Raw genomic sequence first — 13,598 nt, 5'->3', positions numbered from 1 at the left:
AAACTTACCAGAAAATTAAGTCATTTTGTTATTGCGAAATAACAGATAATAAAAATGTATAAGTATAGTGCCCTGGCCAGAGACCTGGTCCTGCAGGCATCTCAGCTTTATTCAATAAAGTCTGAACTGAATTTGGACTTTTGGAACTCTTGCCTCTTGAGCTTCATTTGCAGGAAAGAGATGACTTTTCTTCACAACAGTATGCTGAAGCACTGGAAGTAAGGGGCCTATAGCCCAACCACTGAAAAAACATCCTCCCCCACCAAACTTGACAGTTGGCACAATGCAGTCCGACAGGTAATGTTCTCCTGGGATCTGCCAAACCAAGACTCACCATCAGAGAAGTGTGTTTCATCACTCCACAGAACATGTTTCCACTGCTTCAGAGTCCAGTGGCGGGATGCTTTACACCACTCCATCCGACGCTTGACATTGTATTTAGTGATATGAGGCTTACATGCAGCTGCTCGACCATGGAAACCCATTCCATGAAGCTCCCGCTGCACAGTTTTTGTGCTGATATTAATGCCAGTGGTCTTAGATTTAGCTGTGCAGTAGTTTGGGTGGCTCGCCAATGTATTAGAGAAATAAGTAAGCTTGACCAGACTTCTTGTGGGGAGAAGAATTTATTAAAGGTAGTAGTGTAGTATAGCCTGGGTTTCCCCATGCTGCCTTGCGCGCAGCGCGATTTTATTCACGCTGCTAGGCAGCCTGGACACCATGGACCAGATTTTCCCCTCAAAAAGGGAACCAATCACAGAACGGGGAGGGAGCAGCAAGACGATGACGACGTCTATGCGACACACCGAAGCAGTTTGTTTAAAAATAAAGTTTCGATTTATTCGAAATAAATTTATTCGTTTTTTTTCGATTAAAAACATGTCTGTAGAGTGTTTATATGTACCTTCTACCCTCATGTTTGTCTTGCACAAACGGCAATATTCGCTGAACGCCATCGTGTACACATCTTTGACCCATCGTCTTCTTCCTCGTCGAATTTCTGTCGCTCTACATACGTCATCTGGTATAATTGAAACGATTGGCTATGAGCTACGTACAGGCGCATTTGATAGACATTCGTAGCGCCCAATAAACGGCTCTGGGCATTCGTAAACCACGCCTCAAATACAAGAAAATGAACATGTGGTTCCCAGACCACGTCTCAATGAGACGAGGTCTGACGTTAGCCAGGCTAAGGGGCCGATCACACCTAACGCGTTTTTCAGGTTCGAAAACGCGAGGTGCACAGCTTTTACCATCACACAGAACGAGCAGTGCGCTGCGTTTTTTATGTTGCTAGGCAACCACTGAAACAACTATCCTGTCAGTCAAGTAAACGTCAAATCAGCCTTTTATTAAATATATTTACTTTCTGTTAACATTGTGGTAGTTACGGACGCGTTCAAGCAACTGTAGCTTTTATCACTAAAACGGAAGGCCCGCCTCTCACTTCATTCAATTGGACAGTGAAAAAAAACGCGATGACGTCGGGCGCTTTTTCCGCTCGGAGTTGCTTTTTTTTCAACTTCAAAAACGCGAGGCGCAGCGGGCGGTAAAACGCGAGGCGCAGCAGGCGCATAAACAGCGCGCAGAACGCTCGCTGCCATAGGAAACCAATTGAAAACAGGCGCCTCTCACTGCAAAAAACGCGTCAGGTGTGATCGGGGCCTAAGGCCGTGTGTCCACCAAAGCGTTATTAGCCAGCTGAAAACGCTAGGCGCTCTGCTAAAAACGCTCAGCTGTGGGCGCTTGAGAGCGTTTTGGCAGCGCAGCGTTTTTTCAGTTGAGACGGTTGAGACCGAGACACTTTGCTTGTTATGATACGGAATATCCGCGAAAGTCTTACTAGTATCTCATTTCACACATATTTTGTTTCTGTGTTGATTCTATATTAAAATGTCAATACAATGTAATGTATTTTATCTGGCTCTTGATTGTATTCCGTTATATGCTTGTTGTTGTCATCTGTTGACGTTGTACAAGCAGAATCATGTGGCGGACGCGGTTGGTCGGTATGGTATTAGTCCCGCCCCTCCTCCACTGTGATTGGACGGTTGGGTAAAAAGTGACAGTGATGAGCGCTGCGTTTTACCAAAAGTTGAACATTCTTCAACTCTCGGCGACCAGTAAAAAACGCCGAACGCTCAGCACTTCAGCGTAAAAAAGACGCTCAGCGCCTCGTTACGCTCATGGCATTTTAAAAACGCGGCGCTCCCATTGAAAACAATTGAAAAAACACGCCAGCCGCGAGTAAAAACGCTTTGGTGGACACACGGCCTAAGTGTAGTAATTCTTTAGCAGAAATGTTAGCGTCAGACTTCAAAGATTCTATGGAATAGATCTTTATACTGCTACGAACAATAGTGCATCTGACTAAAGATAACTAAAATATACGTAATCTCTGTGACTTTATGTGGTCTTCCGTTTCGTGGAAGTTGCTGCCATTCGTAAACGCTTCCACTTACCAATAATATCACCAACAGTTGACTGTGGACTATCTAGCAAAGAGGAAATTTCACGAACTGACTTATTGCAAACATGGCATCCTATCACTGTACCACACTTAAATTCACTGAGCCCTTCAGAATGACCCTTTTTTCCACAAATGTTTGTAAATGCAGACTGCATGGCTAGATGATTGATTTTATACACCTTTGGCAATGGGTCTGATTGAAACACCTGAACTCAGTAATTAAGAGGTCTGTTCCAATAATTTTGTCCATACAGTGTACCTTCAGTTGTCTGTGCCAAACAACAACCTTCTCTTAGGGGCTATTTACACGACACCTTTTTCAACTAAAAACATAGTTTATTTTATGCGTTTTGGCCGTTCGTTTACAAACGCCGAAAACGCAAACTTTTGAAAACGTGTTTCAAAGTGCAAGTTTTTGAAACCGGTCTCCATGTAAACAACAAAAACGCGAATCTCTGAAGATGATGAAGTCATGCACATGCGTATTACGTGTTCAGTCTATAGTGTTTCATCGCCATCTTCTGGCCTGGCAGCAGAATACAGCATTTTTAGTCGTTTTCGTGGATCCGTGTATATAGGGATCGTTTTGACAACGGTGACGTCTGTACGCTGAAACCTCAAAGGAAAAACCTCTCCGTTTTAAGCATATCGTTGTCGTGTAAATGTACCCTTAGAGAAATGTTCATGGCAGAAAAACCCCCTCCAGTAGTTATGTAATATCATCTGAGTGTGTGAGTGGGATGTGCTGTAAATAGCCCACATAATATTGCCTACTGTTTCCCGGAAATTACTGTGTTCCCATTGGGGTGACTAAGTTCACATTTGTTTCAAATTCTCTGGAAATCACAGTCAAGTATAAACTATGCAGTTGTATACTTTTATTTATTGAAGGAATGTTCCGGGTTAAATACAAAATCTATGGACAGCATCTGTCGATTAGCCACAGAAAATCATTTTGACTGTTCTGTCAGTTTGAAAAAATAAGCAAGTCACATTTACATTGGAAATCTATGGGGCAAGACATTGCACTGAGATGAACATTAAAATACACACTGTTACTAATGTTCAGCAACTACTATTAAACATTATACATGTTAACATAAAACTAGATTGATAAAATCACTTACTCGCTTGTTACTGCCTTGTCCCATAGACTTGCATTGAAAGTGCACTTTACATGTGATTTTTGTTCATTTTTGCAAACTAAGTCAAATTTTTTGTTTGTGGCAATGGACATCTGGTGTGGTTTACATTTGCAGGTATTTCAAACATTTGCAATTTTTAATTATTGCAATAATGGAAATTAATACGTTTATGATCGCAGACAATATTTCAATAGCAATTAATCCAAATTTAATACGTTCTACTTGCGAAGTGATCCAATTGTGTCAGAAAACAGATAAGTAAAAAATATATCACTATGAAAGTGTTTACAAACAAAAAAAATATATATAGAAAACATCCAATGTTGCATAGATCAATAACACATTTACATAAAATATAGATAGGCCATGACAAAAGGCAGCTCTTCAAAAATTCACTTGCCCTTGTGTTCTAAAGAGAAACAAATGATGCGTTACAACAGGCATGAACGTTTGGGAAAACAAATGTGTGTATAGTTATGTATGCAGCCAACATTCATGCACATATATATGTACATCTCAGCATACACACACAATATGTTTATATCAAATATCAATCCTGATATTAATAATAGTCCGTAATTCATAATGCCCAAGTTGCCCCAAGTAGATTTAAAGGTGTTAAATCTCCACTCACCTGACGAACACGACAAACTTTATAAAAATAGTTTATCAGAACAAAATAAATATAACAAATATATTAGTTCACTTCCGAAGTTAATACTTCATATATAATTCGCCATTATAAATATAATTTGGTCTTGAAAGATTTCAGATAGTTCTGCGGTGAACTCAGGGATTGGATGTTGTTTTCACAGTTTAGACGTATCCTCGTTCCCTCTTGTTGTCTTCTTCCTATAGAGACTTTCTTCTGAAACCAAACCTAAACCTCCACTTGTTTGGCAAGTCTTCTTCAGGGATTCAGCACACCCACCTTGCTGAAAAAACAAAACTATTGAAGCTGAGACCAGTTAGTCTGGTCTATTTAGATGGCTTTAGGGAGGTTTGGGGTACTTGACCAGCAGGCCAACCAGCTAAATCAACTAAACACCAGTTCGACTAGGCTGGGAGTCCAACTAGACCAGCAGCCTTCACCTTTAAACTTCTTGCTTTTGCAGGGAAAGCATATTCCTTGACTCAATCTCATATTCCAATCCATTCGGTACGAGGCAACCTGAGGTTTCCTGATGGATGGAATGACTCCTTACATCCCCTGAGTATCATAGGTGTCTGTTGGTTTGTGTCCGCCGAGGCTAAAGGTTAGCTTAGTTAGCGTACTGGGAGTAGAAGGCCACTTTGACTCGCTCGATTTGATGGCAGAGTTTGATGGCGGGGCCGAGCTTCAGGTCCATGCATTCTTGGACTGTAGGAAGTGTCAGCAGCAGCAAGGCCTGTCCATCAATGTCCTTGAGAAGGAAAAAACATGTACGAGTTAGAATAAATATTGGATTTTATTTGACAGATTTTACATGTATTATTTGAAATTTTGGATTGTTTTTTAATCTGCAGTAGACCAAGAATGTTTATTAATAAAGTAAAAAGGGTAAATATTGATTTCATGTTGGCTACATAGAAAGCAAAGCATTCTAGATTGCACGCTTTGATCAGCCTTTTAATACAGTGCACAATATTTTATAACATAGACATAAAATTAACATAAAATACGAATTAAAAATTACCATGACAATTTAAATTATGAAAATAATAATAACAATATAAAATTCATTTAAATTAATGAACCTGTCGACAATATTCAAATATCAGTCGTTGAGTATTTAGTAAATAGGAACACTAATAAAATAAATAATATATAATAAAATATATATAATAAATAACATTAAATTATGAAAATAATAAAACAAATAAAAAAATCCTATCTTTGACAATTTAAATTATGAAAATTAAAAAATAAAGAAAAATATTTTTAGTTGAATTAACTAAAGTCTGCAATATTACAAAAATAAGTGAGTGTTTGAATTCAGAAACAATAAAAGAAAATAAGAATACTAATAAAAACAAATCATAATCTTCGGCAATTTTAATATAGCCTGTGATTATTTAAAAATAATACCGATAATAATCATTTCATAACTAAAATGAAAATAATAATAAAATAATGAAAAATATGCTCATTTAGTTTAACTGAAGTCTGCAATATGTAAAAAATTATATAGTTGAATTCAGAAACTAATAAAAGAACATAATGAATAAAATCATGATCTTTAACCTTTTAAATTTAGGTTAAAAATGTAAATAATCAAATAAAATAATGGAAAAAAATTTTTTGTTTAATTAAAGGCTGCAGTATTAAAAATAAAATAGGTTTATGTGTTTGAATTCAGAAAAAAAAAAATAAGAATACTAATAAAAAATATTCATAATCTTTAACAAATTAAAATGTTCAAAATAATCAAATAAAATAATGAAAAATAATTTAACTGAAGACAAAAAAAAAAAAAAAAAAAAAATTCAGATATTTGAGTATTTTAATTCAGAAAATAAAATAAAATAAAATAAGAATACTAATAAAAAATAATAATATTTCAATCATTTCAGTCAGGTCACTAAAATAAATTTTAATCTTTAAGTTACTAAAATAGACTACTTATTGAACTGAGAAATCTGATTTAGACTTTGAAAACTTGATATGAATTAGGCATTAAAAGCCGAAGAAGTGGCACATAAAGGTGGGTGTCCTGTACCTGCTCTTGGAATATCTTTGCTAGGGAGGCACAATCTGTGGACGTGATGAACTCAACCACATCAGACACACTCCATTCCAAAGGATTCCTCTCCAACACCAGACGATCTTCCTCTTCAAAACACTCCGTCTACATATGCACACAAGCAAACTTCACTTTAGCTAATGTAATTTGACTCTAGGCGTTCATTGTAAATGAAAGGTATTATGTTTAGGGAATAATTCACACAAAAGGTTCTACACTGCATGTCTGTGTGGACACTTTACCTTTGTGTTTGTGTGGTTGGCCGTCTGGTTCTGGCTGCAGGAAACAGAGCGTGTGGTTCTTCTGGGAGAGGACCTGTCGGAGGTGTTCGGATGGGTCGCCCTGCGCTGGAGAGCAGCGCGGCGTGGAGGTCTTCCTCTCCTCGGGGCGTCCTGGAACGAGTGGGAAGAGGCCTCCTCACGGAGCGAGTTTGAACTGGCCTCACTGCCCCACTCCTCAAAATCCTCTTCCTCATCATCATAGTAATAATCACTATCCTATAAAGACACAGTGGAGGAACAGTGTTACATATTTTCATATTTACCTTTGCTTGGCAACATTTTTGTCATTTGAATAGGATTCTGTGCAAATGGGAATTTCACATAGGGGTGTAACATTTCCCCATGCAGATTCTGCATCAATTTACATTAATTTGTCTTCTGTGTGAGCGATGCTTTGTGCATTACTACACTATTGACAGTGGACAGTAGACTTTTTTAAACCAAATTTTGGTAATGTTACAACGCCTTTAACCAGGTTTGATGTGCATCAGTTAATCATATCTTTTTCATGTTGGTCAAAAAGTTTTTTGTTTTTTTTTTAGTTGGCTGGTGTATCACACTACAATATATATATATATAAAAACATGCAGCGTATATGCATATATATATATATATATATACGTATATATAAAATGCTGATTAGTGACTGAATGGAAATATATATACACATATACACACACACACATATATATATATAAAAATAGAATATATTTTCCACAGCTAGACCCAGAAATATTATATCTGGTTATATTGTTGAGTGGGTGATGTGTGACATGACACAATAACAGCCAATTAGAAAGTATTTAGACAATCATAAAAAAAATATATATATATAAAAAAATATATATAATAATAATAATAATAATAATAATAATTAAAAAAAAAAAAATATATATATATATATATATAAACAGTAAATATCAGCCAATTTTAAAATTCTAGTTGAATTAACTGAAGTATGCAATATCTAATAAGACTTTTTTCAGATAATTATTTTCTGACTTTTTTTTGTTTTAGCATAAATGTAAAACTAAATTAATGCTTAAAACAAGAAAAAAATGAAAAATAAGATATATTAAAAATATGAATGTTAATATATTTGCAAATTTGCTAAAGTAATTTTTTTATTTTATGGATGTTTAGATATTTTTACTGAAAAAAAATGACTGATTTAAATAATTATTTAAAATAAATGATTTTTACAGTGCAATTGTTAGCTCCGCCCACAACAAATCTAATTGGTCCAAGTACCCCTTTGCACACAGTAGTTAATGAAATGTAAAATATGCTGTGATTGGCTGTGATTTTGTCACTTTGTGCAACATTTACTGTTTAGCGTGCAGGTGCCTCAAACATAATCTTTGAAAAGTATACACTTGCATACTTAAGTAGGTTTCATGAGTTACAATTGAAAGTATGTGTTTTTGTCTGGGTTGAAATGGTTTGGCAGACCTGAGGTGACTCTGTGGTGTGGTATCCCACAATAGAAGAGCGCCGTTTCTTCTGGACAAAGATGGCTTTGCGTTTCTTTCGGCGTCGTGCTGGTTTGGTCATGTCACCGTCCTGAGCATTCTCTCCTAAACTTGGGCGACCAACTTTCCTCTTCTTGTAATATGCTACATCAGGGATAAATGCACATAAACACACACACAATTATCGACAGTTAGAAAGAACTACATGTAAGTCTGAGTGCATCTGCGTGTGTTTTTGGAGAAAATAATACCTTGCGCTTGTGAAACATGTCATTTTAATTCCAAGTTAGAGAAAACACAACTTTTCATCATTGTAGAGGAATAAAAGACTCACTGTATTTGGTCTTGGTCTGGCTGGAGCAGTTTTCAGGGCACGTGTCGGACACGTATGTTGGGCCAAAAAGATTCTGACAACACTGGAGTCTCTCGCATACTCGTCGACAAAACTCCGACACTTGATCTGCTGTTCGGACGATTCTCATGGTGGAGCGATAGCTTTTCCCTTTATATCTAGAAACAAGCAAATGTGTTTCACCGCAGTACTAGTTTCCACTATCAAGAACATTATGAAAATGAAACATTTTACACGTTCACCACACATGATTATGCTAATCAGCTGGCTTAAAACCTCATTATGCAAATGAAGGAAAGCTATGTTCATTATGTTTGCACAGTTCAATCCTGTTGGTTTGCTAATATATCAGTAATATTATTGTTTTTAAACTCATGCACACACACACACACACACATGTTGGGTTTCCATGTTTTATAGGGACTTTCCATAGACATAATGATTTTTATACTGTACAAACTATATATTCTATCCACTAACCCTAAACCCACCATCACAGAAAACGTTCTGCATTTTTACATTAAAAAAACATCATTTAGTATGATTTATAAGCTGTTTTCCTTCCTTTTTCTTTTATTTATAGGATTAATCTGTAAATTAAAATTAGCTTCATGGTAAAAATATGAGTGAGTGTGTGTTCATACTTGGCTTTCAGGGTTTCCTCCTGACAGTTCCACTGTGGGTCTTCCACCATCTGTAGTTCTCTGAGCACACGGCCGGGTTTATATGCTGAGTTTATTAACATTGTCAGAATCTGCAAGAAAATAGCATGATCAGGCTATTTATTTCATGAATCATGTTACATAAATATAATTCAGACACACAAACACATGCATATACACTTCAGCTAGAATAACCACATATGGGTAGCTTCTGTAATATGAAGTACATGCAAGTTGTCAGTGTGGAAACAACTGACAATCAAAAACTATATTAAATAACTAGGGCTGTCAAGCGATTACAATTACACAATGTGGTGATTAATTAATCTAATTAATCAAAGTTTGAAATTACCCCCAAAAGATCATTATTGTGTTTAATGAGAAAAGCATCAAATAGACATTACAAAAGGTAGCTTTAGAAAGAAATATATCTGATTCAACATAGAATTTATTACATACACTTTTAGGCTTCAATGGCCATAAGGGTGAGTAAATCACAGAATTTTCATTTTTGGGTTAACAATACCTTTAATGTTTTTTTTTTATTAATATGCGATCAGATTTTCTTGTTGTTGTTGTTGATGAAACAATAATCTAAATAAGAAACTAAAACTGGCACTTGGTGGCGGTAAATGTCTAAACGAGTAAATCACCAAGTCATTCATTCATTCATTCAAACAGCTGATTCATTAAGGAACAAAGTAAATGACTATCTTTATGAATGGGCCATTGAATCATTGGTTCACCCGATTGATTCGCTCAAAATGAGAATTCATTCAGAAACAATGCCGTGTTGCTCAGAGATGCACAATTGTTGTGCTGTGGCTTTATATGTAATATTTCGTTGACAAAAACAGACAATATTGCATCTAAAATGTAACACAATATTATTGAACTGTTGTGTAAAATCAGTCTCACATTCGCACTTGTGCTATTCGGGATAAAAACAGCACTTGTGTGATATTGCACTCATTACTGGTGTGATATTGCTTAACTATATCATATGATATAAATATAAGACGACAACTCATACAGTGGCATTTCTGCCCTGACATCGTGAATTTTAGGGCCATATAACTGCATTCTATTGCTACATCACACAGTGAGCTGTTGCCCTGCTTCATGTTCGTCACCATTCAACTGTATGAAATGTAAGTCTAGGGTTAATAATTTTGATACGTTCTTTTTTCCTCTAAGAGATGTCACGTTTTTTAGGCCGAAACATTTTATGTCACATACAGCAAACATCTCCTCACTATCCGCTAGCTGCCTGTCCCCTGAACACACTGTAAAAAAACACGGTCTCTGTAGACAGCCCAGGCTCCACAAACGGCAAGAAAAACAAACTGGCCCAGCCTGGACCACGAAACATAACAAACAGTGTTCCAGCCTATAACCGACAAGAATGATTTGGGGGTGGGGGTTGGGGGGTTAGTGCGCGACGTGTGCACATGAAGGGGGGTGTGGGGAGTGGAGGAGAGCAAGGCATGAAGAGAGAAGTTAGCTAGAGGAGAGATGTCCTAGACAACGACTAACGTTAGAATTATATTCTTGAGAATTTTGATATGGCCGACACACGACCAAAGAGACGACGTTCCGATGAACAAATAGCAAAGAAGAGGGGAATAAGGAGAAGGAACACGCAAAGTCCTGAATTTACATCGGAAAAGCCTTCGACTCGTTCATGACTGTTTCAGGAAGCACGGAAGGGAGGGGGAGGGGACGGGATGAGGAGGAGGGAGGGTTGAGCTAGCCTCCGTTTTGTTTGACAATACTTTGAACGTCAACAAGAAGTGACGTCACCCAACATCGCTTAGAGCACCTTTAATTAAATAAACACGTTAAATCGACACATCCCTATAAATAAAATTGTTCTTGTTCTTGTAGAATTATTGAGGATGTATAACTTTTATGACCTCATTTTAATGTAGAATTTTAATGAAATCATACAAATATTTGGTCACACTTTAGTTTAGGGTCCAATTCTCACTATTAACTAACTATTAACTATGACTTTTGCCTCAATAAACGCCTAATTACTGGTTAGTTAATTGTTGTTAAGTTTAGGTATTGTGTAGGATTAAGGGATGTACAATATGAACATGCAGAATAAGGCATTAATATGTGCTTTATAAGTACTAATAAACAGCCAATATCTTAGTAATATGCATGCTAAGCAACTTGTTAATATTGAGAATTGGACCCTAAACTAAAGTGTTACCAAATATTTTTCCTTATACATTCATGTACTTAACAAAAATCTTCATATTGATTAAACATTTGCAATACGTCAATTTCCTATATAAGAGAAGATCGTACCTCTTTGAGGACTACAGCACACTTTCCGGGCCCCACGGCCTTTGGTAACTCAGCGATTCGGCCCTTGTTGAGATACGGACCAGAGAAACAGCGATGATTGATGAAGAGCTGAGAACAACAGTACTTTCCATTCACCAAACCTAAACAACACAAACACGCAGCAGATTAGCAATATCAGCACAAAATCCATTTGTGAAGACAATGGTTATATGACAAATGCAGAGGTCAGATGAAGTTATTGGTAGAATATGTAGTAAATATGTCAAACCTGTATCCATGGCCATGGATGGGCACAGGTTAAGAGGGGCATCAGGAGGCTGTGAGGGAGCCAACCTAAAAAAATCAATCAATCAATCAATCAATCAATCAATCAATCAATCAATCAATCAATCAATCAATCAATCAATCAATCAATCATCAAATGATATTATGGACAACAAAAACAACAGAGTAAAACAGGAAGTAGATGAATCACATGCATGACGTTTAGGTTAAAGTCCCATGCTTTCTACTAGCAACACAAACACAAAGGCTCATGGGTAAAAATGTCCACCAGAGGAGTACATCTACTCACTGTTTCTCAGGCTGAACAACAGCAATCTTCTTCTGAGGCAGACCTGAAAACACCATAAACATTTTTTTAAAGGGGAACATGACAACTCTAGCCATTTCTTCGCTGACTTTCACTTTTGTTGTCGTGTGTTTTCTCAACGAGCTCCCTTATAGCTGTGGGCCATATATTTCACAACACTGTAGTAAAAAAAAAAAATCTCACTTGCGGCACCTCCTCCCCCTTCTACCGCTGCTCATGTGCATTTGTTATTATGGGAGCCGGCCAACTTTATCGTGTGGAGCTAGGTCTACCGATGTGGGTAACACATCATATGGCAGTTCGTAAAGCAGTTCGTGTTTCTCGCTCGTTCTCGCTTCTCACGAGACTTCCTATTTCCAACTTACCGGGACGTTAGTCCCCATGTTGCAAGGTCGGTTTTCCGCCGGGGAACGCTGGGGGGTGTGGGGAAAGTCACCATTCTCACCAGAACAGCTTATTTAACCATCCAAATGATTTCTAAACGGATTTATTAAGTTGAAATAGTTGCCAAATTCCCCTTTAATAAATAAAAAACATGACGCACAGGGCAACATAGGGAAGTTTCAAGGATTTTTGTGTGTTCTCTAAAAAAAAAAAAAACACCATGAAATTCTGAGAAGAATTGTTTGGATTACTTTCAAGGAGCAGAATAAGATATGCACTACATAAGTACTGTCTAAATGACAGCTGTTTTTGCTGTGTTACTTTTTTTAATTTAATCATAAGCAGCCAGGACAAGTGACGTACAAAAGGACATTTTAAGGTTTGCTTGGTTTATGTTGCCATCATGTTGCACTGATCTCATCTTAGAGCATAACTATGAAAATATACAGTGCATTCAGACCCCTCATTTTTTTTAACAGACCACCGCGCGAACGCAGGAGACCAGAGACCCAAGATCATGGAAAGAAGTTTTGTGAACGCTGACCTGCAAATTCGTATCATGTGAAGACTGTAGATCGATATGTCATGGCGTGACCTCTTAGCTGAATTAAAAGAATGCACACGTTTTGCTTTAAAGTGGAGTAGATTCTATATTTTTACATTTTGGATTTAGTATTATGTATTTGATACATGGTGAATTTTTGTTTTTAAAAACGTCTTATCAAGACCGTTGCAGTGTCCATAGAAATTTTGCTAAAATGCTTTAAAAATCACAAATTTATAAAAAAATTAAAAAATAAATAAATAATAATAATAATAATAATATATATATATATATATAAAAAAAATTCTCTCTCTTGAATACTTCCTAGACTTTTTCATTACTTTTAAAGATGTCATTCATTTCCATGACTTTTTGACTGAAAATTTCAAAATGAGAATTTTAAAATTGCCTGATATTTACTGTTTATATATATATATATATATATATATATATATATATATATATAATTTTTTTAATTTTTTTTAATGATTGTCTAAACACTTAAATACTTTCTAATTGGCTGTTATTGTGTCATGTCACACATCACCCACTCAACAATATAACCAGATATAATATTTCTGGGTCTAGCTGTGGAAAATATATTCTATTTATATATTTATTTATATATATATATATATATATATATATACA

The 13,598-nt window shown here is 36.3% G+C and overlaps 1 protein-coding gene across 2 annotated transcripts in view; it reads right to left on the bottom strand.

The window, feature by feature from the left end:
• Positions 1-3,329: 3,329 nt before the first annotated feature.
• Positions 3,330-13,598, bottom strand: part of sfmbt2 (Scm like with four mbt domains 2) — a 47,074-nt gene continuing 36,805 nt past the window's right edge. For both annotated transcript variants that reach the window (XM_084406461.1, XM_084406462.1), the window contains 9 exons: positions 12,002-12,044; positions 11,696-11,760; positions 11,428-11,567; positions 9,091-9,200; positions 8,429-8,604; positions 8,075-8,238; positions 6,584-6,838; positions 6,318-6,446; positions 3,330-5,021 (listed from right to left, as the gene is read on the bottom strand). In XM_084406461.1, the coding sequence (XP_084262587.1) occupies positions 4,881-5,021; positions 6,318-6,446; positions 6,584-6,838; positions 8,075-8,238; positions 8,429-8,604; positions 9,091-9,200; positions 11,428-11,567; positions 11,696-11,760; positions 12,002-12,044 (1,223 nt within the window). In that variant the 3' untranslated portion in view covers positions 3,330-4,880. The remainder of the gene's footprint in view (positions 5,022-6,317; positions 6,447-6,583; positions 6,839-8,074; positions 8,239-8,428; positions 8,605-9,090; positions 9,201-11,427; positions 11,568-11,695; positions 11,761-12,001; positions 12,045-13,598) is intronic.

This window comes from Rutilus rutilus (genome assembly GCF_951802725.1).
Source record: "Rutilus rutilus genome assembly, chromosome: 4".
Taxonomy (NCBI): domain Eukaryota; kingdom Metazoa; phylum Chordata; class Actinopteri; order Cypriniformes; family Leuciscidae; genus Rutilus; species Rutilus rutilus.
The sequence above is the reverse complement of the archived record's forward strand: the minus strand, read 5'-3'. Positions and strand labels throughout refer to the sequence as shown.